This window comes from Xenopus tropicalis, chromosome 8 (genome assembly GCF_000004195.4).
Source record: "Xenopus tropicalis strain Nigerian chromosome 8, UCB_Xtro_10.0, whole genome shotgun sequence".
Classification (NCBI taxonomy): domain Eukaryota; kingdom Metazoa; phylum Chordata; class Amphibia; order Anura; family Pipidae; genus Xenopus; species Xenopus tropicalis.
Window position 1 is genome coordinate 75,044,454 of NC_030684.2, and position 27,174 is coordinate 75,071,627.

The following is a 27,174-nucleotide window of genomic DNA, read 5'->3' on the forward strand; positions in this document are numbered from 1 at the left end:
TTAGTACAGAGCCTACTTCCTTCCTGCCATGACACAGCAATGCTGCCAAACTGTGACTGGGATTCAGGATAAATTTAATGCAGGGTATTTTTTTTGTTTTGTTTGTGTTTTACTTTCTGTGCAAATTTGAGGGGAGCCTAACTATATTCATAATAATACTAATCCCCCACTATGGGGAACCCTAGAAAATGCTTTTACGCTTATTCCAGTAGGTATCACCAAGCACCAGTTACTTAAATGAATGTTATTTGCAGCAAGGCAAGTTATAGCCAAGGTGTGGAAAATCCTTAATATCCTAAACCTTAACATTGAATTGGTGAAGGTAAAACTTGACTGGATCTTCTGCAATAAGAAATGAACCAGCATAGTATTAGATAACAATTTGGCAGCCTTGGATTGATTAAAGGTACCAAGGATCTTTACCAAGCTACTTATTGTCCTTATAATGACATAATAAAACTTGAATTTAAGGTTTAGAGGATTCTTATAAATATAGATTATACTGAGTTAAGATATACTTAGGGGCAGATTTATTAAAGTACGATCAGTCCGAATCTGACTTTTTCATACCTTCCATACCTTTTTTGCCGATTTTTGCGAGACTTTTTCGTACTGTGCGTCAAAAATTACGTTATTCTTCCCCTTTACAGAGCGCTGGTAAGGCCCCATCTAGAATATGCTGTTCAGTTTTGGTCTCCAGTGCTCAAACGGGACATTATTGAGTTAGAGAGGGTCCAGAGAAGGGCAACTAAGCTGGTAAAGGGTATGGAAAGTCTCAGTTATGAAGAAAGACTGGCCAAGTTGGGTCTGTTTACACTGGAGAAGAGGCGCTTAAGAGGTGACATGATAACTATGTATAAATATATAAAGAGATCATATAATAACCTCTCTAATGCTTTATTTACCAGTAGGTCCTTCCAACGGACACGAGGGCACCCACTCCGTTTAGAAGAAGGGAGGTTCCATTTAAACATTCGGAAAGGATTTTTTACTGTGAGAGCTGTGAAGTTCTGGAATTCCCTCCCCGAATCAGTCGTGCTGGCTGATACATTATATAGCTTTAAGAAGGGGCTGGATGGATTCTTAGCAAGTGAGGGAATACAGGGTTATGGGAGATAGCTCTTAGTACAAGTTGATCCAGGGACTGGTCTGATTGCCATCTTGGAGTCAGGAAGGAATTTTTTCCCCTCTGTGGCAAATTAGAGAGGCTTCAGAGGGGTTTTTTGCCTTCCTCTGGATCAACTAGTAGTTAGGCAGGTTATATATAGCCATTATGGTTGAACGTGATGGACGTATGTCTTTTTTCAACCCAACTTACTATGTTACTATGTTACTATGAGACAAAATAATTTTGTCATGCCGAGTACGAAAGTTTCGGATTCATTCAACCTTCGGTATCGTGACTTTCCATGGGCCAGGTTGGAGCTGCAGAGTGCCATTGAGCCCTATGGGAGACTTTCCTTGGGCCAGGTTGGAGCTGCAGAGTGCCATTGAGCCCTATGGGAGACTTTCCTTGGGCCAGGTTGGAGCTGCAGAGTGCCATTGAGCCCTATGGGAGACTTTCCTTGGGCCAGGTTGGAGCTGCAGAGTGCCATTGATTCCTATGGGAGACTTTCCTTGGGCCAGGTTGGAGCTGCAGAGTGCCATTGAGCCCTATGGGAGACTTTCCTTGGGCCAGGTTGGAGCTGCAGAGTGCCATTGATTCCTATGGGAGACTTTCCTTGGGCCAGGTTGGAGCTGCAGAGTGCCATTGAGCCCTATGGGAGACTTTCCTTGGGCCAGGTTGGAGCTGCAGAGTGCCATTGATTCCTATGGGAGGCTTCCAAAAACATGCACAGAAGGATCAAAGTCGGAAAGGTTTTCCTGCCATTTCCGATCGTTCGATACAAAAATTTAGTGACTTTCTGATTGCCAATACAATATTATCGTGACTATTCTGATTTTTTCGGAAGCATTTTTGTGATATTTGCGATCATCAGAAATTATCGTATCTAATCCTAATTTTTCCCATTTCGGGATTTAAACTCGTTGAACTCGATGAATGTGCCCCCTAGTAAAGGGTTCATAGGCAGTGCCCATTGTGTTAAAGTGTGTTTCTTTTCCTTTTGTTTATTACTTTATATTGTTTAACTGTTTTTTTTGTTCTTTTTGCAGTAGGTTATTTCCATACTATATGCTCAAAGGGATTTCTAACATCACAATATAATATAGGGGTGTACAATGTATCTAAGATTGTGTAATATAATATGATACAGCAATGTGAGTTGTAAACTCTATGTACAAAATGTTATTTATCCAAGATAACATGGAAATCCTCTATTTGTCTTGAAATAAGAATTTACTAAAAAAAATTGCCTAATGGAAGAAATCCTCATTCTAATCAACAATCCAGTATACAGTGTTTAGCTGGTTTCAGTTAGTTGTCAATATACCTATGTTATAATGTTATTTAAAAGCAGTATGTGCTGCAGCAGCCAGCTGATTTACAGACCTGTGAAGAAGCATGCAAGTGTGGGAAACCAAGTCTCCGCTGGACTCAGAACCAGGAGTGTTTAAAGGGACAGACATATTATGCTTTCAGTCCCTGACAATTCTGCTTTTTTTTCAGCTTGCAATTAATTGTTGGGATTGCAGGCAATGTCAATGGCAGATAAGAATACTACATGCAGGAGATAAGTATGTAAGCCTCTAAAACCTTTAATAAGCCTTTTTTTCTTAATTTATGTTCTTAGTGTATTGTCATCCTGACAAAAAGTTTCTATTTAGCAACAATATGTTCACCTAAAAGACATTCATTCTACAGACACATTCCCAGCATGCCTTGAGAACCTTTCCAGGAAGCCACATAGATTACGCAATAATTTACCCACATTGGATCAATACCCCCAATAATCCTTTTATTTAAAGCTCACACATAGATTCAAGTCACTGATAGGACATCACAAAAATCCATTACAAGGCATGACTGTATTCTGCAAAGTACATAAATAATCACAGCCTTCAAGAAAGTTAAGTTGTTTGTGTATAAATGCCAAAATGAAGTATACATATTTGCTTTATATTAAATATCACTGTTCTTATTGGGTATACAGGAAAACATAATTATAATAGAAAATATTCAATTTGATTAATTTAAAGTGTATCAAATTCCAGGCAAATGACTGTGCTTCTTAAATCTAACACACACAATGACTGTGCTTCTTAAATCTAACACACGCTATGACTGTGCTTCTTAAATCGAACACACGTAATGACATTGCTTCTTAAATCGAACACACGCTATGACTGTGCTTCTTAAATCGAACACACGTAATGACATTGCTTCTTAAATCGAACACACGCTATTGACTGTGCTTCTTAAATCGAACACACGTAATGACATTGCTTCTTAAATCAAACACACGTAATGACTGTGCTTCTTAAATCTAACACACGTAATGACATTGCTTCTTAAATCGAACACACGTAATGACTTTGCTTCTTAAATCGAACACACGTAATGACTTTGCTTCTTAAATCGAACACACGTAATGACTGTGCTTCTTAAATCTAACACACGTAATGACTTTGCTTCTTAAATCTAACACACGTAATGACTGTTCTTCTTAAATCGAACACACGTAATGACTTTGCTTCTTAACTCGAACACACGTAATGACTGTTCTTCTTAAATCTAACACACGTAATGACTTTGCTTCTTAAATCGAACACACGCAATGACTGTGCTTCTCAAATTGAACACACGTAATGACTGTGCTTCTCAAATCAAACACGTAATGACTGTGCTTCTTAAATCTAACACACGTAATGACTTTGCTTCTTAAATCGAACACACGTAATGACTGTTCTTCTTAAATCTAACACACGTAATGACTTTGCTTCTTAAATCGAACACACGCAATGACTGTGCTTCTCAAATTGAACACACGTAATGACTGTGCTTCTCAAATCGAACACACGTAATGACTGTGCTTCTCAAATTGAACACACGTAATGACTGTGCTTCTCAAATCTAACACACGCAATGACTGTGCTTCTTAAATCTAACACACGCACAATAGAAAACACACACATATGCACAAATGCAACCTACTGCTGATTTAGGAAAAAGGTGGCAAGAAATTCATAGAGAGAACTTAGGGTCAAAGTGCTAGATTTTTGTAAATCACATATCAGATGGATATCATTTTCAGCCTTAGTGGGTTGGCAGTAGAATCAAAGTGAGATTAATATAGGTATTAATCCTAAAGGGGAATGAGATCTCTAAACACTGAATCTAGATCTCTAGACACTGCATGTAATTAGCCACACCAACTTCTGGGGACTGTAGAGTGGTGTTTTGCACCTGCTTTTCTGGAAGACACAAGGCCAAAGCACCTCTACATCATTCAACTTGCATCCTGCAATGAATAACTCTGCATCTGCATGAATGCAAGTAGTGGTTACGGAGCTTCCACTTGGAGTGAGGCCATGAATAGCGTACTTTTCAGACACTTCAGCTGTTAAACAGTTTGGCAAGATACTTCCTCTAAGAGATGAACCCTCTATCATTAATTTTCCTAAAAATCCGCTAATCTACATTTTACAAACAAATAAGTACTGTAAATGAGCTTTCCTCACTATAAAAAAGGAATTTCAGGAATTTTCATAGATTGAAATGCTTTTTGCATTTTGATAATGATGTGCTTTTAGGATTTCAGATGTATTTCCTTATCAGTTAAAATAACATTTATGACTCTTCACACACTCTTACAACAGAAGCTGAAGGACTTGCCTGTTACATTTCCATTGGAAAGACACAATATTCAAATCATATGTACAAGAGATAATTTACCAGAAAACTACAGTACATAATAACCAGCAGAATCCAGTTTGTACACTGTCCCAGATTTGAGGTATTGGAAGGGGCACTGAGATGGCAGCTACTTGTTGCCCCCCTGTAGTTCATAAGTAAGATTTCTGCTCTTGGGAAGCAACAGTTTGATGAATATTCAACTCGTTCTAAGGTTCCATCAGGTCCATAGGAGATAGAACCAAAACCAGAGAGTATTTGAGCAGATTTTACTCCATCGGAGTCTGAAATATGGACAACAGAATGCCACTGGTGCTGCTGACAGAGTCTTGGAGGAAGCGAGAGGGGGCAGGAACCAGAATAGGAGACCAGAGAGCAGACAGGGGAGTGAAGGGAATAAACCTGGGAAGAAAGGAGAGAAAGGAGAAGGTGTAAGTAATATGGTACAAATAATAGTGTTGTAACATAACTTCTGAGTTTAAAAAAGACACATAAGTTATGTGTTACACGTGGAACAAAGAAGAGGAGAGAGTTTTCATTTATGGAAATATGACAGCGCTCAACAGGATCTTTCCATTTGCTTCACCATATACAAGGCTAAACTCAAACCAGACATGGTAGGACTCATTGATTTATGTGCATTGTATGTAAAAAATAAAATTAATTTTGCACTCCATTAGTAAATGAGCGTTTTGCACTTTTCGGTTCAAGCCCAGTTTGGGGTCCAGCACTTGGACACAACACAACTTTCCTTATCACAAAGTTACAAATGTATGGAAGCACTGCTGGGTAAACTTAAATTAGTGAACTGGCATAACATACAATTGCAGCATTTATTGCCCTCTTATTTGTGTTTATTACCCAACCATTTTGATTGTAAGCACTATGGGATAGCGACCTTTTCCTTGTGTCTCTTTTAGAACTTAATTTTGATTATAATTGTTTATTGTGTACGGATTTCTTTTTCTGTATATACTGTATTTTTAAGCATTGTCAAGTGTGAATTCTTGCAGAAATACCAACCTCAGATAACAGGTTTACAGATATATTTTCTTTCTCAGTCCACTAGTTGCAGACAAGTTGCCCTACCTCAGGTCTGGCCACCAGTATCAGTGGTATAAGTGTAAAACAGCTTTGTGGCTTGTCCTCACAGGCTTCAGCCTGAGCTGTTACAGCGACAGTAGTGTCTGTCTCAGCCTCATCAGGCGCCTGGATCCAGAATTTCGCCTCATGTGTCTCATTCACATCAGTAAATATTCTGGATATAGAGAAGGATGAGACAAGTAGTGACTGATATAACAAGAATTAGTGGGTACAGACAGAAAAAAAAATTAACAATAGTGGTTTCCATCCAGTTCCAAAGTGTATACAGGAAAAAAGTGAGTTCAGAATTTAGAGATAACCAAGAAGACTTGAAATTCTCAGCTGTGCTGGACCCTCACCTGGGTATAGTTGTGTTCATATTGTAGCCACGATCATTGCTTAGGGTTATTATGTAGCAATGAGATGTTCCATAGCTGGTGATGCTAAGAGAAAGCCAATGCATTTCCCCTGGCATTAGAGGGTACTCATTAGTTATCTGCAGAATACAGAAAGATAAGCCCAAAGCTAATCAATTCACTTCCACCAAAGATCAATAAAATACAGACAGTGTAAGTAAGTGATGTAAGCTTAAGTAACAAAGAGTGTTAAACAGAAATAAAAACCAGTCACTATTTGATCACTCATTTTTCCATTTGCATGGGTTAATTCACATAACAAGTGTTCTTTATTAACACACCATGTATATTTAAAGGAGAGGTAGCCCGTAGATAACCCTAAGGCGGAAAATGCATATAGAGTTTTCTAATAAAACACTACCCTCTAGTGGCTATATTTTTTTGAGAAGCAATACATTACACAATTGCAACAGTAATTATAGTAAGTATAGTAAAATGGGCTACAGCTGAGAACCTTCTGGGGAATATTATGATATAACAGTCTCACTGAAAACATGTAGCAAATATATGCAATCTTTCCGTTTAAGAGTTATTAACACAACCAATGTTTCAGCTTGTATTTTAATTTTGTTTCTCTGTTCTTTCATCAGAACTTTCCTAAATAAATGATACAGGGAGGTGCTTGTTATGGTAACTACAGTTTGTTTTATCAGTCAGCACAAAATAAAAGCTGGCAACAAATGTGCGCTTTTTGGCGTAACATAGCTAGAGTTCAAGCAATACTTATGTGGCCCCACCATGCAATTAGTATAGTGCATAATGCAATAGGTAAGCAATATGCAGCAGTTAGTGCAAATCTAATGCAGTTGTTACAGTATGATGAGCTGATGATATAGTTACATGTTGATGTAGTAGATTAGCTGATGATGTAGTTACATTTTTTGTTGCAAAAACATTTAAAAATTGTAAAGTTGCCAGACAATAAAGAAGCAATGCACTGAGCAAACAAGTCAGGACAGCACATGCAGTGCAATGCATTAATGAATACACCACTATTTTATAGAATTATATATTTAACAATTTAGAGTGTTCTATATTGTTAACACATTTTAAAGCGGACCTGTCACCCTAGGAAATAATTATAAATTGTTTTCTATTGTGTTTGTCAAGCAAAATAAACTTCAATTACACTATATAAATTTTTTTGAAACTTATTTTCTTCAGCCTTGGAATTCACCATTGCAGTAAACAGGCAGGTGCCATTTTGTGGACACTGTTATTAAGGCAAGGGGTCCTGATACCCATATCCATGCACTGGTTACACAATTACATGGTGCGGAGGGAGGGGGAATGTGAGGAGGGCAGTGACATCTAAGAAGTTCTGAGCTGAAAGTGAAAGTAACTGACTGCCCCACCCATATGCATAAGGCATAGAGGCGGGGCAGGCAATATGTGATTGACAGCTGGGACTTTTAAATGCTTATATAATGGGTATAGATGTGTTAATAAAAAAATGACTTTGGGTTACATGTTTAATTTAAAAAGAACTTTTATTATACAGTGTTTTATGTCTGGGTGACAGGTCCACTTTAAGTATTTTGGGTGCATTCAAAAGTTATCTAGAAAGGAGTTTACCTAGGAGTCACGAATATACATATATAAATATATGATTTCATACAAAAGAAACATTCTATTAACATAAAATTATGGAAATCAGTTTAAACAGTGCCAACAGATTAGTAAGGGATGCAGTGCAATTAGTGTACAATACCATGCGCACCTCAACCACGCATTCCGCTGATTTGCCATGCTGCGGGGCTTCCCGAAGAAATGCACTTCCCTTTCCATCCTGACCGCTCACCCCAATGCTGAAGTCTCCAAAAGGTACCTGTCCCACCTGGGCCACCAATAGGCCTGTCTGATTGGCTGGTTCCAGTTCCAACTTCAATGGGACACCTTTTGCTGGTGTTATGGTCACGTGGTCCAGGTGGGCAGAGTCTGGGAGGCCAATCGCATCTACAACCAAGATGGCAGAAACACCTACACACGGTGACAGGAAGAGGTTGGGAAAACAGAGTAAGAGAAGCTGTAGTGCAAACAAAAAAGAGCAAAGTGATTTAATGATACATGAGTCAAACTTGCAATGAACACTTGGAAAGTGCAGTGTATTATGCAGACACCAGACAAATACCTATTATGAATTTGTTTGTACATGTATTCTGCCTTTATTCGCGTGGGGGCAGTTACAAACCTGATACTGGTTGATTGCTGAGTTTATAAAGCCCAGGGTGAGAGCCATTTACAGGAACCCCAAAATAATACAGGAAGTCGACCAAGCTACGACCTAAGTAACAGAGCAGATAGTATTTAGAGAAAGGAAGAAAAAAGTGATATGTTGAGGGAAAGAAAAACAAGATAATGAAGCTGAATTTCTGGAATAAGAGATGATAACTAAAATGCGGAAGTAGACAGAAGGCTTATGAGGGAAATAGTTAACCCAGCGTTTTTCAACTGCTGTTCCGCGGCACACTAGTGTGCCGCGAGATGTTGCCTGGTGTGCCGTAGGTGCAGGGCCGGCCCTGCACCTACGGCACACCAGGCAACATTGCGCCCAATCGGGCCCTGCGCCAATGGGGGCCCCGCGCTCCACTGAAAAAGAATAGCTTTAACTCCCCCCTCCCTCACTCCCTTCCACCCGCACGGACTTCCAGTTACATTTACCTCTTATCGCATCAACACCAGAGGAGAACTTCTTCACAGGGGGCTGTGCTGCAATGCGATTGGACACAGGCATAAACTTTGACCCTCTGCTCTCACCGTGCTAAAGCAGACACGCACGCACGCACAGTCCCCTGTGAAGGAGTTCTCCTTTCGTGTCGATGAGATAAGAGGTATTTGTAACTAGAAGTCCGTGGACATGTTTTTTTTTTTTTAAATAACTCAGCGGGGGGGATAAATGAGCCTGGAGCTGCTGCAGGTAATGATTCAAGCTGTTGCTAAGATGGCTGACATCTTTGCCTGAGAGCATCTGCTATACATAGGCTGCTGGCCTTTACCATTTAATTATGTCCCCCAGCCGCACACTAGTTATATAACTGCAATAAACTGGGAGAAACAATGGGACCCGGACACTTTATGGCCACAACAAATATTGTATGTGGAAACTATGGCAGCTTTGTGTTTATTTGATTCCTATTCAAGAGAATTACTTTATATATAGTCAATATAGGCACAGAGTTACATTTTTTAACATTTTCTAATGGTGGTGTGCCTCGTGATTTTTTTCATGAAACAAGTGTGCCTTTGCCTAAAAAAGGTTGAAAAACACTGAGTTAACCAATAAACATTAGAATCAAATAAAATAAGATTTCAGCAGAATGGCAGGGTGGCATAAGAAATAAAAAGGCAATAATTGTATTAAACAGTGTCAGACAGTCTTCTTACCTTGTATATGCAAGGTGTGGGGTCCTGTAGTCTTCATCTGAATTCTCCATCTTCCTTTAGGCAGAGGGTGTTTGAAGGAGACACGTGTAAACTTTCCGTTACTTTGACGGTTACCATTCTGGATTTGACCTACTCCAAAAAAAATGCAATTTCTTTATTAAGACACCTTTAACAAGGGCTATATTGAATAAATATAACTTGTTCCATCTAATAGTTACCGTGTCCTAACCTGCAGGGTCAAGAATGTTGAAGGTGCTTACATCCCCATTGATAAACAAGCAGATACTGCGCATGAAATCATCCACCTGAAATTCATGGACCGAGTTACCCCTCTCCATGCTTTGTTTGTGGAACAGTGTGACCTACATGGAAAGCAGACAATGACAATGAAAGCAGTCCTAAAGATTCAAAATACTATTTTCCTTGTTTGCATAGTCTTTTGCGCAGTTTGACTCACCACATCGAAGTGGACTGATTCTGAGATGACTTCAGATACTGCAGGAATGTCTTGGTTATTAGTAAATATGATTTGGCCTCCAGATATCTCAGAAAGGTTAGCATAAAGGTCAAATCTGTCCGGCGTCAACAATTCTCTTCGGCTCCTGACTCTAGCTCTAGAGGGATCTTCTGTGACCAGGAAAGAGACCTGCAAATGCAAATGTATATTAGGTTATAATTCCCTTTTATTTCTTAAAACGTTAGCCTTACTGATTTGCACCACAGCCTTTTCTAAGCGCTAGCCTTTTATTTAACAAACAAACTGAATAGAAGAAACCAGTCTTCCCGAGCTCCTTTCTTCTGTCCGTATACTAAGTTTTTAACACATTTGAGGGAAAACACACAGTTCTGCTTACTTTGATTTTTCTCTCCTGAATCAGTGCTTCAACTGAACTCCTTAAATGGGCGTCTTTGGATGAAGCATCCGTAAAAACAAAGATTTCTGAGTTGGGAGGAGTGTGGATCAAAGCCAACTGAAGAAATAGATAATGGTGTGAATGTAAAAGCAGAAATAAAATGCATAGGGAGTAAATAACACGGCAAACAACACGAAAAAATGTACCTGTAGTGCTGAAAGACACATTTCAGGTTCATCGCCCCCTCCAAGAGCTTGTAAGTTATCCAGATAATGAAGGAATTCATCTGGATCACTTGTTTTATATACTGGACCATAATCTAGAGACAATATCAGACACTGAATTGTATCTCATGAAAAAACAGACTGCAGATAGGTAGCCGGCGGGCGACTAATCTCCCCGAGTTGCCTACCCCTGCCATCCCACCGGCGAACATGTAAGTCGCCGGCGGGATGGCAGACGCGGCGGCGCGATTTCGCGCAAATCGCCGAAAAAGACTCGCAAGTCTTTTTCGGCGATTTCCGGAAATCGCCCCGCCGTGTCTGCCATCCCGCCGGCGACTTACATGTTCGCCGGTGGGATGGCAGGGGTAGGCAACTCGGGGAGATTAGTCGCCCGCGAACAGGGAGTTAATCGCGGGCGACTAATCTCCCCCGTGTGCCAGAGCCCTAATGGAAGGCAAGAAAGAAGTGAGGATAGAAAGGGTAGGTCAGGAATAAATACAGGAGACAGATATTGAAGGGATTATGATAGCATACTAGGGTCGTTGAATGGCACCAGAATGTAAAAGTCAGGATATAACAATGTCTGTCGCTGATGTTGGATTATGTGGCGGGATTGCAGCCGGGCTGTAGTGATTTCTTCTCCCATGCTGCCTGTGGTGTCCATAACAAAGCTGAGTGCTGGGGAAGCCGACACTCCAAGAATCCTGATAGAGCATAAAATAAACATGGAGAATGGAACTATGCAGAGAGAGCAATACACTACTGAATTGTAAGGAGAATAATAAGTATGTTTATGTACTCAATAAGGGAGTCACACATCAAAGAAAGGTGATGCAGAATAACAAGAAAAAATTTTGCAAAGAATAATATGCTGTCATTAACATTCACATATATGCCCAAACTCACTGACATTTCTACTAACTTTCCACCCAGCCATACATTATAAGGATCCAACAGAAACAGCACACAGAAATATCTGTAGTAATAAGTCAAATCAACTGGGTGTTTTTCTTGGAGGTTTCGCTAGTCATCCAACTGGATTTCTCAAATCTTAATTACTTGTACAAGTATCTTTCTGGAATCAGGGATCTCACAAAGGTGTTGATTGTATTAACATGATTGGAGGTGCCATGATAAAAGGTGCAAAAACAGCTTCTATTCAAGCTTGGTTCTTCCATTTTCACATATATGGCTTCTTTAACACTTCTTTTAAATCAGTTGTCCTCCCTATCCAGAATGTGAACTTGGCAATAGGGATGTAGCGAACATCGCCAAGAATGTTCGCGAACCCGTTCGCGGACTTTCGCCAAAACTCGCGAATATTCGCAAACTTTGCGAACCCCATAGACTTCAATGGGAAGGCGAACTTTAAAACCTAGAAAAGCCATTTCTGGCCAGAAAACTGATTTTAAAGTTGTTTAAAGGGTGCCACGACCTGGACAGTGGCATGCAGGAGGGGGATCAAGGGTAAACATTTCTCTGAAAAATACTTTGTAAAAAAAAAACGCCAAAAAAAAAATCTGCCAAAAAAAACGCCAAAAAATAACGCCAAAAAAAACCCGCAAGCTATTCCTATGTATACGCAAAGGCGAAAAACCGAAGCGAAAAACCGAAGCGAGGCAAAAAAACGGCGCAAAAAAACGCGGCGAACCAAAAATGGCGAATATCGCCAAAAGTTCGCGAATTTGCGGACTTGCGAACACCCGATGTTCGCGCGAATTAGTTCGCCGGCGAACAGTTCGCTACATCTCTACTTGGCAATCTTCAAACCTGTGTCCTATTTCCTTCAGATGTAGGTACACGGCTGAGTCCTGCCTGGCCAGAGGAGCTGGTTCTTCTGTGCTGCACCATACGCTGGTGTAACTGTTGTTTGGTTTTACCCACATACAAATCAGAGCACTAATCACTGCATTGCATACATGATGTTACTCTTCTTATGCTTTAGGATTGGGTCTTTTTGTCTTTAAAGCAGACAGGGATGCAGAGTTTATAAAAAAAATCATTCTGATTTTCTCAGACACCCCAGCAACGTCACAGAGGACTAAGGCTTTTTACCTTCACTGGTAGTTTTGGTGTTATTGCTTCTCTTTCTACTGATTTTAATAAAGGCCCAGTCTGGATACCCACAATTTTAAAGGACAATGAAAGGTTAATATGAATTAAAAGTAAGTCTAAAGGCATTCTTTTTAAGTACTTACTGCATATCTAAATTCCCAGATCCCTGCTTGCTTCTCTGAGATATGGTGCTGGCAGCCTACAGCAGTGTGAAGACTACAGTGACATCACTGATATCTCTCTCCCCTTCCTGTAGGTGCCAGCGGCAGCCTTCCTATTCTCTGAGCATGTGTGTAACTTGATCCTGTCTCCTGTTCTGAGCTACACATACCCACCAGCCAATCAGAAGCGGATCTGGCAGAGGGGAGGGGGGGAGGGAATGAAACACATGTGCAGTATGAAGCAAGGAGGGAAAGGAAGGGAGAATACCTTTTTAGAGATGGCTGCCTGTTCTAGAAAATGTGAAGTAAGTGTGACTGAGTAAATATTTGATTAGGTGAGCCAAAAGTGTGGCGTTTTTACTAAACAATAGGAGGACTATTGGGCAGTAAGCTTTTTAAATTTTGACTTGCATTCTCCTTTAAGAGCCCCTCTGAGATATTTCAACTCTTTCACCTTAGCTTCTTTGCTGGTGGGGATCTTGTCTACTCTGTGGTGTAGGGTTCTGATAACATGTAGTGAGGTAAAAAACAAAACAAAAAACAAAAGCCTTTTGGACTATACGTCTCAGCATCATACTTTCTACTCTATAGCATGATACACTCCAGCTATACGTTTGGTTTTTTAAGTTCACATAGTAATTGCCGATTATAACAGCCACCACGATTCTTTCTAGGCTTACCTAAGTGTGCTTTGTACTATATACCCCTGTTTCCTTACTAATATAGCTCATTACTACTAAGTTGCTATGAAAACATAAGGGTCATAGTGGATGACATCATAAACGTCAGACAAGAGGTCATAGTGGATGACGTCATAAACGTCAGACAAGAGGTCCACATGACACACAGAGGAGGAGTTTACTAGGGCTATATAAGTTGGGCTACTGAGAAAGAGACACCACTTGATTCTTGCTCCTGAGGAAGTGCACCGAGCAGTGCACGAAACGCGTTGGGCTTTTCGGGCTATTGAGTTCCTATATCTGACTACATACTGTAAGTTTTATTCTTTATATATTGTTTTATAATAAATCATATTGCACTAGTGGCGGTTTTTTCCTTTTTGTATGCCTCAATGAGGATATAGCCACAGTGCACATAAGGATAATCAGACGTGGAGGATACATCGATACAATTGAGACACATCCCAGGGATACAATATCCGTTCAAACAGCTACAAGTCTGCAATGAACACATGACGTTTATTTTACTTCAACAACACTGCCATCTGGTGAGCAGTTAGCAGTACCACACTTGGTGTTAATATTAATTTATTGAACACTGGGAACTTTAAACGGGGTTTAATACTGTCACAATATTTAAACGTTACTACACTATTATTGTTTTTCTTTTTTCCCCCATTCTATGCGCTCTGGATCTGTTTATTTCGTTGAGTTTAGGGTTCTGATAACCCCCAGTATGTGATGGTGGTTTCCCATAGACCACTTTTTCCAGCTTTCCACTTGACTTGTACCAGGCAGGCCAAAAAAGACAGTGTGTTTACTTGCACATCTTCTGGTGTAAACTTGATGTTGTGGTCCACTTTGTTGATGTGTTCAATGAAAATCTGTACCTCTTGTGTGTGTATTTTAACCCAGGTATTGGATCCAATGACTGGGTGGGATTCCTGAATGTATCCAGGGCCTTTCTTTGCTATTGTCTGCCACATTAACTCTATTCTGAAGGTTTAATAACACTTCATAGCATCAATCATGCTAATACAATCAACACCTTACCTTCATGAGATGCCCCCATGCTGGTTATGATAAACGGATTATGCTGATTGGAGCAAGATTCCAGGAGATTTATTCCAGGAAAATCTTTGTACAAGTCATTCGGAATTAAGAAAGCCAGTTGACTGGTGAAACGTCTTCAAGAAAAACACAAGTCTAGTTGATTTGACTTATTACAAATATACCATGACCTGGATACATTTTTTGCCTTTAGGGAGAGGAAAATGGCTATAACCAGCCTTGTGTTTTCTATAAATTTGTTTCTGGTGCATTACTAACCAGAATTTGTTTTGGGCCAAACACTGTACTCCCTGACTTTATACTTAATTACATATTTTATGTATTTCCTTGAAAAAAGATTCTTACATATATATTTGGCCATTTGGCCTACTAAAAAAACATCCATGGTATCATATATAATTACTGGCCAACTCCGCTCTGATCTGCATTATGGTGTGTCTGCACCTAGAGTCATTGCATTGACCTGAGTGCAGAAACATGGAGTGGAATTCAGCACCAAAATGCATGAGTATGCATTTTCACAACAAAATCCATTTAGTCTATGCAGGTTAGCTCAGTGACTCTGGGTGCAAACACACCATAAAGAAGATCCAAGGGAAGGTTTCTCAGCTTGTGCTTATATGCAGGCAGTAGCCTAAGGACCAGGACCTTAGATAGATGATTTACACAAGTCACAAATATAGCTGATTTGTATATATTTTTCTTACCTCAACATATCTCTGTCTGTTACTTCATTCCTCAATTCATTCAGAAATTTGATAGAAGCCTTAAGAGCTAATTCAGCTGCTATTTGATGTAAAAAGTGATGAGGAGAAAACAAGGACACTGCAGTATCTTTGTTGATTCCACCTCTAGCACTGAATAGTCTGCTGTCATCAAAAGGACCACCATGGCTACACTTCCCTGGGTGAAACAACGAAATGCATTAATTGCTAATATATTAATTCAAAAAATGTAATCCTGTAAAATCCAGAGCTGTCTGGATTTACACAATAGCCTTACTCAAATTGTGTTACTTACGCCACGTATAGAGGAAACTTATTTAAGTATTAAACATAAAGAGGAGCAATCATACCAGGAAACAGATTGCCATTGCTGAATGAAAAACATTTTTAGATAATCAAGCAAACAGCAATTACATGATATCTCAGCTCAGTCAGCCAATGTTGCTTAGAGTTAGGAAAGTTTTAACAAATCGGAAAAAATATGAAACTGCTGTGAATTCTTCAGGATCCCCAGGTCGATAATTGATAAAATAGCCCCTAAGTAATACCTAGCCTTCAAGGGAACTTTGAAGAGACTGTTATAAACCATTATTACTGACCAAAATATGGAATCAGGTCCTTTAAATACCTTGAGGCTTCTTGGGCAAATCGCCATAATACCCAGATGTTAGGAGCTGTCTTTTTTCAATTGCCGGTACGATGTTATTCTTACAAGAGAGTTCAGTGCAATCTGTGCATGTTTGATCAGAGACTGGGGTATAAAAAGAAAGAAAGTTGGGGGTAAAGCATTATAGAAAGATTAAGATATAGAATAAGGAATATACTGTATTTAATACAGTGAATGTAGGTTTCTGGATAATAGGAGTTAAGTAAAGCTGGGTATACACTGTGATATATGATCAACCAATTTTTCTGTCGATCTGGCAGACCAGCATCCACCATGTGGCCAAAACTATGAGATATTAATTAGACTGGAAAAAGGAACTAAATAAGCAATCTCTGCAAAGGGCCATATTTTGTCTCACTGCACATTGAGCTGAACACTGGACTGGGAGCAAAATCCTCACATCTACCCATAGTGCATCCGCACTATGGGGCCGATTCACTAAAGGCTGAAAAAACAAGTGTTATTTTTAGCATGCTTTAAAAATATTATCACTTCTTATATTTGGAGAATTAATGATTGATTCACAAAAAGGACACTTGTCTTAATTAAGAAGCAATTTTATTGTCGTTATTTATGTTGCGGTGACATATTTTTAAGCAATATTTTAAAGCATGCAATATATTAATGCATTATTTCGTAGCACGCAATATTAGTGCACGCTATTACGCACGTAACCGTTACTTTATGAAAACTACCGTTCTTAAAATTACCATTTCCCTGAAAACTGGAGGATGCATCACTCTAGGGCGAACACATAGTTGATGCTCTTCTTCAGATTCCAGAAGAAAAACGACTGCAAACTCCATCTTGTCACCACAGAATATCACGAACCGCAATGTTGCTTAGTAATGCCTACTCCTGGGAGGCGTTAAGTTTCACAGTAATTATCGCCACATTTTATGCTTTTAACACTTCAAATATGGCTGTGAATTATGCAACCCGGTCGGCCAACTCCGCCCACCGCCCCGCCCCCCCGAACGGCGCATGCGCGCCAAAGCACAGGAGGCGGTGCAGGGGGGGGCGGGGCGATTAGATCGGTCATTGCCTCCGTCGCTAATGACAAGTGGCAGAGGCAATGACAAAGTAGCACTAGGGGTAGGCAGGAGAGGCTCCTGCCTGGCGCCCCTCAATCGTTGCACCCTAGGCAGCTGCCTCTTCTGCCTACCCTTAGTTCCGGCCCTGGTTAGTATTATTTCTATTAAATAATTACCGCAATGCGATGTAAATAACGCTTTGTGATAATTGGGGTTATTGTGCATGTGATATGAGTAGTAACGCATGCGAAATTACCTTGATGAATCGGTACTTAATTAACGAACACTTTTTAACGCATTAAAATAGCGTTAACGACCTTTAGTGAGTCAGCCCCTATGTGTGCCTGAATTTTTTTCATCAATATTTTTATTAACGGTGTTTAATTTTTTAAAGTACTACTTATTCATTCTTCTTTCCTTCCATCACTTCTCTTAGTTACAGTTATTTAGTTACTATAGTTATATTTAGATATTAACATCATATAAGAATAATCACACACTGCAGTACCCAAATACCAATCAATTCTCTAACTTTACACTTAGGGGTGTATTTATTATGCTGTGTAAAAAACAGCGAGAAAATTCACCACACATCGCCAGGCTTCGCCGTGTAAAAATGGCGTAAAAACGGCGTAAAATCGGCGTAATTGTTTTACGCGTTTTTTCTTCCACCGGAACTTATGGAAAATAACTGCGTAATATCCCGCGTAATATCCAGCGTTCAGATCTTTTCCATTTATTTTACACAGCTTTTTACTCCGTTTTTTTGGCAAATTAGTTTTACACAGCATAATAAATACGCCCCTTACTCTCCTTAGATCAGAGAGGATAGGATTTTTCCTAAATTGCTTCAGAATTAGGGCTGTGACAGACAGGAAGATTAGTCGCCGGTGGGATGGCATTTCGGGAAGATTAGTCGCCCGCGACAAGGGAGATTTGTTGCGCGGTGACTAATCTCCCGTCTGTCACAGCCCTTAGAGTGTATGATAATGGAACGCTAGTGACAGATGTAGAGATTGTGGATTTTGGTGTAGAAAAACTGAATGCTTTATACTGCGCTGTGCACTAAAAGCCATTTACAGAGGATCAGTGACTGCTTTTGGGCGGCATCTTTGTGTGATCCAGAAAAATATTTCTCAGGCACTTTCACACATACACACTACAGTTTATTAACACGTAACAATTAACTTGTATGTTTTTGGAATATGGGAGGAAACTCATATTAAGATTAATGCTTCAAAGTAGTTTAGACGTATAATACCAATTTCAAAGAGAAACGACTAAGCTTGACCCCTGTGAACTTTTTCAATAATTCAGTTTATTCAAAGTGCTTAGTGACTAACTAGTAAGTGATAAGATTCATGCAATAATACTGATATTTGATTTAATGATACAAAATAGCTTGCCCCAGTTGTGCAAAGTGCCTAATGCCCACTAGTGATTAAACACTGTGGCACTGAATAACTATTATAAGTATAATACCACTAATGAGGTAAGTTTTGTAAAAAGAATTATAGGTTGATACATATTGTAAGTATCCGTCTCTTACGTCCAGCAATAGAGTGGATATCTCTTCCTGGGGTAGCAAGATCCGGATGAATATCAGTGTTACCCATTTCAACCCAGTTGGTGTGGCTGTAAAAATCCTAATGTAAAGAGAGCAGAGCAGACATAATTAAAATTGATGAACAGATGTTTCTTTAAATTTATAGAAAAATAAGAAACCAGTCCCTTCTGCAATCACTGCATAAACAATTGTTTCCTTATGCACAAAAGTAAATCTGCAAGAAAATGTTGTCATTTTGGCACATAGTTATATTTTTACATATGTACCCCTTTCTCAGACTTATTATAGTTCAGGTGTTTTTGCACAGTATATTTGACTCATAAACAAACCGATTAACTGAAATAAGAGTGGCAGACAAAAATATAAGGAAGGAGTAAGTATATTACCTGCAAGGAATGAAGAATTTGTCCGAGTCTGTCACGTGCCCCTTCATATTCTTTGGCCTTCACAGAAACTAAGAGTTGATCCCGCATTCGTAGCAGTAGCCTATTCCCCTGCTTTAGCCTCTCTGAGTCAAAGTGGCAGAGAGGGTCATCTCGTGTGCCATTAAGAAAGTCCATGTTGGCATTGGCACTAACTATTTGTCTTAAAGAGGCTCGGAATTGACGAGGAGAAACTTCTTCTCCAAAATATGCCGCCAGTATGGCATCTGCAGTCAGAGTTTTACCCTGGAATGATACAATGGAGAAAATAATGAATAGTAACAACATAGTAATTTAGGGTGAAAAAAGACACATGGCCATGAAGTTCAACCTTATATGCCTATATATAACCTGCTAGTTGATCCAGAGGAAGGCAAAAAAATACATTTCTGAAGCCTCTTTAATTCAGGAAAAATTCCTTCCTGACTCCAAGATATCAGTCAGACCAGTCCCTGGATCCACTTGTACTAAGAGCTACTTTCAATAACTCTGTATTTCCCTCACTTGGCATCCAACCCCTTCTTGAAACTATAATTCCACAACTTCACAGCTGTCATGGATGTCTGCTGAAAGGACCTATTGGTAAATAATTCATTAGAGAGATTATTATATGATCCCCTTATATATTTATACATAGTGTAAACTAGCGGGATCCACAACACAGGGGTGCCCATTTCAGCATACAAAACAAATCATAAAAATGAATCCTGCCCTCTGGGCGCTACCTTCACACATTAAGTGGGTTCCCTCACTAACCTGGGCCCCTTGTGGACTACCAGTGAGAAAACACAGATCATTGGGGTCCCTCCTGTACTCACAATACTTCTTGGGGATTTGCTCAGCCTCCTGGGTTTCCTTTCAGCTCCTTAGACCCTTAGTCTCTTGGTTGCTTTCTCAAGTCAAGTCTCCCTCTGCTCCTTGCAGTGGAAGGAAGCACTCCCAGCCCCACTGGGAGTCTTAACACTCAGACTGGTATCCTCCTTGCTTTGTGCCCTGCTCTGAGAGAGCTTTACACACCTTTCCATACAATTAAATACCTTTCCACAGGACAGCCTTAACTTAAAGGGAAAACGTACATTTTCTCTTATTTGTTGGGTCACTCTACCACAATAGTTATCATATTACCCCTTACGTGCCTCTTCTCCAGCGTAAACAACCCCAACTTGGCCAGTCTTTCTTCATAATTGAGAATTTCTAAAGCTTTTACCAGCTTTGAACTCTCTAATTTAATAATATCTCTTTTGGGCACTGGAGACCAAACTGTCCAGTATATTTTACATGGGGCCTAACCAGTTCTCCCCCTGCTCCCAAATATTAGGCACCCTCCACTGAATGCAGTCACTTACCTAATACCGCTGGCTGGTGCTCCTGTTAGGATAAAACTGCATTGGCCCAGGGTATGTGTGAGCAAGTGTTCTTTTTCCTTTTTTCTTCAGTATCCAGGGGCAGATGGATGCGCAGTTGAGCGAAAAAGTTGGCTTTTCATTCTACTCATCTGCATACACCCCGGCGGTTTTCAGGTGAGCGATTACAATCACTGGGGAGTGCCTAAAACCCCAAAGGAGCCTTTCTTTCTCCTTTAAGAGTATAAGTGGCTTGCATATTTTTACATTCCAGGTGCATGACCTTACATTTCAAATTACCAATCGAATCTGATCTGCCACTTGACACAGTTTGTCAAGATCCTGCTGCAAAGATGCCACATTTTAAATGGAATTAATTGGGCTGTTATCTGCAAACACTGCTACATTATTTATAAGTGGACCTAATCTGGTCTGGCATTGAATATCCTCATCAGCCAGTGGCTGTACTTTACCTATCTTAGTGGGACTAAGAGACAGAGGTTCTCTAAGTTCTTCTAAAAGCAAACAAAAAAGTTCACAGCTGCACTTACCTCATATGGCAATGCTCCAACAATGTGCAGAGGAAAGAAGAAATAGAGACTGCACTCAAACAAATTTTGGCTAGGGAGCTTACCCCATTTATTCTACCAGTGTACCATCTTTGGTACACATATCATATAACTCAAATCTATAACCTATGGCACCCTAGAACTGACTTCAATAACAAAATTAACAGTCTTTAAAATTTAGGTGCATATTAATAATCCCCTTCACCTGAAAGTCCTGAGCCTTTAGAGCAGGGCGCAATGAATGGGGGTTGTCCAGTAAGATTTGAAGGGTGATGTTCAGTATTGCCTCCTCAGTCAGATCCTGGTGTGTGTATGATCCCCATGTGAAAGACAGGAACTTGGACCAGAAGTTGGGGAAAAAGGAATGGCTTCCTGGTGTAACCGCAGCCATGAGCAGCAGAAGGGGGAGAAGCATAGTATATGAAATAGCCATGGACCCAGAACTGGAACAATCTAGCAGAATAAAAGCTGCAAGAACAAAAAATATATTCATCTCTTTGTCAGCATATTACTGGTTGCAAACCAGAGTAATGTATCAATATCCATTATGTATGCATATTAAATACAATTAAATACAGTAACACCTTGGACAAAAAAATGATATGCAGCTTACAGCCAATACATGTTCTTAAATTATTTTTTAGCTTTTTATTTACCAGCTCTCCAGTTTGGAATTTCAGCAGCAGTCCAAGTTAGCCTAACAACCAGGCAGTGGTGTGAATAAGACAAAGGTAGATGACATAAGAGGGCTACATTGTTAACAGGTTGTTCTATAACATACTAAATGTTAACTGAAAGGTGAACTACCCCCATTCTCCCATAGTAGGAAAAGCAGATGCCTACTTAGCAATTAGTTACAAATAGACAACCCCAGATCTACATTCCTAGAAGTAGACTGGTAGAAGAAAGAAAAGGTTTAAGACCCAATTTGATAGGGCTGCAAGGCCAGAACAGCCTGTAAGACCCAGTTATAGCAGGAACGTGGAACTTAGCCTAAAATGCCTCTAGCAGTTGCTGCTGCCTCCTGTTACTACAGAAAGTTTCTTTGCTTAGGTACAGACTCTGTCTGACTAGTTATAACCATTAACCAAAGAATGTCATTTAATCCCTATAAAAGAAAAACAGGATTCTGTTCTCTGAACAAAGCAGACAAATCAGAACATCTAAATGATCGATTGATTCCATGCAATTTCTATTTATTCGGACCCTTTCCTGTTCAAATGGTAGTAAGGAAAATGAGGCAACCATTAAAAAGCGCATATATGCAGAGCCAAGCCACACAATGGCAGATACTAGAGAATACTGTCCATTCTAACAACATCTACTATTACAAGGCAAGCGGAAGTGATTTAGACCACTTGAGAAACTGTTAACTGACAAGGTTGCCCCAAAAGCAAAAAAATCATCCAGAAGTGGATGACACTTCAATGTCAAAAGAATATTGAATATTTTCCAGATGTCATGTAAAGAAAAGTTTGCACATGCAAAGTATATTGCTTGCTAAGACATACACCCACTACTCAGCACATACAGTTGTAAACAATGTTTAAAAATAATCTGTGCGCGTGTTTAATAGGAACAATAATTCTTCAAAACCAATGCCTCAAAAGCATTTTTTGTGAGATTTATCCAAACAACTTTTAAAGTTTGTACTGCACAGAGTGCTACGTATCTATATTGTAGCATGGTTGGGATAATCATAGAAGGAAAGTGTATTCCTCCCAGAATTCTCTATGAAGCAGCACAAAGGGCTGTGAAATGAAGGGGCTGTGCAGCTGTTAGGGCTGATTATCCTCACCTGGAGTTAAAATGTGCTCCAAGAGTAGTGTCTGGGCTGCTCTCTCCTGGGAGAGAGGTGAGACACTGGAGCTGCAGTGTGGACCTTTCCCTGGTTGGGGAAAAGTGTGTTGGGAACTGTTTTCCTCTGAGAGCCGGAGGAATATTACCCACAGAGGTTGTTGGCCTAGTATCATGGACCAGTTACTGTATGCTGCCCTAAAGACTGAGGGACTGAAGTGCAGCTGCTTCTGAGGAAACAAAGGAATACTACAAAAGACTGCGAGTGTTACCTGTATGGGCTTATTCTGCCCGGGTGTGGCTGTGTGTGCCCCTGGGAAGGACAGTTTTTGAGTTTCAGCAAGACTGCTACTTTGGTTGTATTTGGGATATCACCTCTATGGACTTTTATTTGCTGTCAAGCCTGCTGTGGTAAATAAACTCACACCAGAGTTCAGCTGAAATCCCTGTGTCCCTGTCTCTTACCTGCGTGAAAGGAGTTGCCGCTTCTACCGAAAGAGCTTAATCCTCACAATTATTTATATATATATATATACATACACACATACATACATTGTGCTACACTATCTTTCTAGCCCTGGACTTTACACAAGCATTGCCTCTGAATCAGACCATCATTTGAATCAGTATTCTTTACATGAGATATTTAGCATAAGTATTTATAGTGGAAGAAAAGTTTTTTAAAGTTTTTAACAGCCACTTTCTAGACAAAGTAGTGTTAACAGTTAACAGTCTTGAAGTGTAATACTTTTTATTGCATGTGGTATTTTGATGCTCACAAGATATTTAAAGCTAAAGCCACTTCCTGTTCTAAGATCTGTTCTACAAACCTTTAAGGGGAACCAAAGCATAACTAAAGCTGTAGGGTAGAAATGCTGTACATAATGTTTTGGTCTTCTGTACCAGCCCAAGGCAACCACAGCCGTTTAGCAGGGAAGATCTATGCCTCCATAGATGCCCCAGTAGCTCCCCATATTCTGATGATTCCTTGCACAATGTACACAAAGGATAGCACACCGCTACATACCATGCCTCGGGTGCCAGGTACAAAAAAGACCACCAATACCAAGATTTCTTGTGAAAAACACGAGAAAATCTCAGTGATGCTGGTCACTGTAAAAATATAAATGGCAATTCTGCTTGATGTTTGTGATGACCCCTAAGCTTAGCGTCTCAACAGCTGCCCAAAACACACTTCTAACAAAATCCAAGATAGGAAACACTTGTGACAACTTTGTAGACCTGGATCATTACTATTTTAGGGCTGCTGAACCTTTAGGCTGGTGCATTAAGCAAGTGTGGCATTTCTACCCATATTCATTTTTAGGGTTTAGTTAAGCCAGAGGATGGAAGACAAAACCAATCTCCATATCTGGAGGTAGTCTATTGCTTCTCAGCACTTTTAGAAAATAAAAGAAGACCTTAGAGAAATATAAATGTCTATTAGTTGGTGGCAAAAGGAGTGGTCTTAACAAGTACGATATTGGAAGGACTTTACTATAGGAGAAATTCCCCACTAACACTTACAATGGCACAGTATTAAATGGATAAAGAACATCATTACCGCATATTACAAGATGAAAACAAATACCCACTAGAGAGCCAAAGGTAAGATTCTCGAAGAATTACAAATTCTCTAAACTCCAAACATGATGCCTCAGCCTCCTACAAAGCAGCCTTTAGTAGCATTATATTGAAATAAACACTTCATTTAGCATAGGGTTATAAGTAAGTATACAATTTTGCTTTTTGCCTCATTCTCTGAGTTTCCATCCAAAACTCCTACTAAACAAATTCAGGCATAGGCAGATTCCTTTTTTATCTAGCTGTTAAAGGGAACAATCAAGCCACCAATAGGCAGATTGCACTGATTTGTTTTTCCTGAAGGCCAAATGATCAGAGTGGAGAAGAACTGTTAAAAAAGGACTTCTTTCATGACCAGGCCATCTAGTGGTTTCAGACATGCCAACTTCCTGATTGCATAACATTGGAACTGAGTTATCGCTCAAAAAATATCTGAACTGTCTGATCATATTGCTTTATTTAAAGCCAGCTTCACCCTTTAGTAAAACAAAGCTGCTGGTGGAGGGGTCTAGAAGTACTTAACAATGCTAGATACAGGCACTTCCACGTATAAGTTACTTCTTTGTGCAGTATTTGAAGCGCAGCTGTAAAGTCCCACTGATACAGAACAGTATAGAAACAAAGAGTGCTATGTTGGACCAAGCTCCAATTTTTTTTATGGTATGAAAGTAACAGTATAAATGAAGACGTGATGAACAGAGGAGCAGGGTACCAAAAACATTGTATCTTTCCAGTATATTACAAATGGGGCCTTTAACTCATACTGTGTGTACTTGTGTGCCAGTCTACATCATATTAACAATGTATTGACCAAGAATACAGTGGTTCATCTGCTCTTCCTTCTTTAAGTAGCAAAAACTACCAAACTTCTAATACATCATCTCCCTATGTACACTTGAACTGATTTAGGCATTTCTTAACGGATCATTTTCCCCCTTGCTAATGCACCGTAATGTGCTAAATAAAGACTCGTAGTTTAGTTATCCAATATTTTCCCATATACTTTTTGTAAACGTGTATTTGGATGAAAGGGAGCCCTTTTTCTTTATCCAGACAATTGCAGCTTTAAAAGCAGTGCATATTTTAGCAATGAATGTATGCCTTACTTAAAATGAAGCCTCTAGAACTATATTTTAATGTATGCTAGATGATAACGCCATTGGCCTGTAACATATTTCTTACCATTGATAATGATATACATGATTTGTACAACCTGGTTTTACTTACACCTTCCCCAGTTTTGGACAACTGCCTAATTTTATTATATTAAGTCACCAACATAACCCTTATTAAAACCCTGAACTGAAGGTATTTAAAGTGTCTAATATATGCCCTTTGGAAACCCCAAAATGCTGTATTGTGTCTTTTTTAGGACTGATGTTGGGACCCCCTGATCCAAATGATTACACAAGTACCATGTATAGTTACCATATTAAAGGCATAACTAACTAATATATTACACAGAAAGGCCACTGCACTGACACCTGTCCTGCCGTTAGTACAAAACCAAGTAGCAATTCAGCAAGTGCTACCTATAATTACTGCCAGTCCAAGCACTGTAATTCAGAAATGCAGTATGCATGTTAATAACTGTCCCTTACACATACAAACATATATACCATACAGTTGATTATGATATTACCTAGAAACAGGCACATATCTATAGTGATATTGTTGGAACAAACCTAAGCTCTTCTTAAATTATGTTACAAGAATTAGGCAATTTGCTCCTATTTGTTACACAAAGGAACATGCACATACAGCTTGCAGTCACACAGATTACACAAAACAATTTTTTCACACTCTTTAATCATTCATACACTTTGCAAGATATACCTTTCAATTCACATTTCCCCATATTAACCACTTATCTGCCAGACAAGGGAGCGAATCTTACACATTACCCCCTGCCCATCTGCACCGGCAGTTCTCCGCGTTTCCTAAAGGGACGGCGTCTCCTTACACGGCTTATCTCCCCCCCAATAACCACTTCTCATTGTTATCAGTCAAAACAACTGCGAGATCCACCCTCCACTCTTAAAGGGCTACACACGCTAAATGAGGTGTTTCTATTGGGAAGTACAGCTACTTAATATGTGGTTTTACTCATTGGTTTATGATAAAAGCAGAAATGACATAAATGGGAAGTGAAGATAGACAGGGTAACTTTTTCCAATGTTAAAGGCAATCACCGACTTAATATTAAGGATGTACAGTAGTAAACTAGCCATGTATATGCATTGGGAAATAGAAGTTGCACAAAAGCACCCATTTCTAAGTTCCTTTGCAGCTTTGTATGAACCAGTGTGCTCCTTTGTCCTACTCATTGCGTGCCTCTCTTTTGTGTGAATGTGTGTGTGTGAGAGAGGTCACGAGTTCTTTGTGTCCCCACAATACCACATAGCAGGGGAGGAGCGTGAGAAAGAAAAAGCTCCCTCTAATAACTGAGAAATCTCCATGCCCTCTGTGAGTCCCAATGCAGCATTGGTTGACAAAAAATATAAAAATCAGTCAACTGCTTCCTACCCAGATAAATACCCTGGGTTTAAAAAAATCATGAAAGGCAACACTATAGCAAATCTGCATTGGCTCCTTTTTCCACCCAACATTGTCCCCCTCTAAGTCATATGTATTGCTCTTTCCTCTTTAGCTCCCCTAATCCCTTCTTATTCTTTCTTCCCCAATTCCTGTGTAATTATTGCAAATTCCATGTATTTAGCTTTCCATTGTGTCTTTCCTCTGATGC

General features: G+C 39.6%; 1 protein-coding gene across 2 annotated transcripts; it reads right to left on the reverse strand.

The window, feature by feature from the left end:
- Window positions 1-2,876: 2,876 nt before the first annotated feature.
- vwa7 (von Willebrand factor A domain containing 7) lies at window positions 2,877-26,601 on the reverse strand. Of its 2 annotated transcripts, none has more exons than XM_012969247.3 (17): window positions 26,326-26,601; window positions 21,253-21,515; window positions 19,100-19,381; window positions 18,696-18,792; window positions 16,074-16,196; window positions 15,428-15,623; window positions 11,288-11,457; window positions 10,736-10,848; window positions 10,530-10,646; window positions 10,133-10,321; window positions 9,905-10,037; window positions 9,676-9,804; window positions 8,483-8,575; window positions 8,012-8,271; window positions 6,235-6,371; window positions 5,882-6,050; window positions 2,877-5,194 (listed from the first exon to the last, which is right to left on the reverse strand). In XM_012969247.3, the coding sequence occupies exons 1-17, from the start codon at window positions 26,327-26,329 to the stop codon at window positions 4,811-4,813; spliced, it is 2,859 nt and encodes a 952-aa protein (XP_012824701.2). In that variant the 5' UTR covers window positions 26,330-26,601; the 3' UTR covers window positions 2,877-4,810. The 2 variants fall into 2 exon arrangements, with proteins under 2 accessions (XP_012824701.2, XP_004916972.2); XM_004916915.4 differs by having other exon boundaries at window positions 26,265-26,601.
- Between the last annotated feature and the right edge of the window lie 573 nt (window positions 26,602-27,174).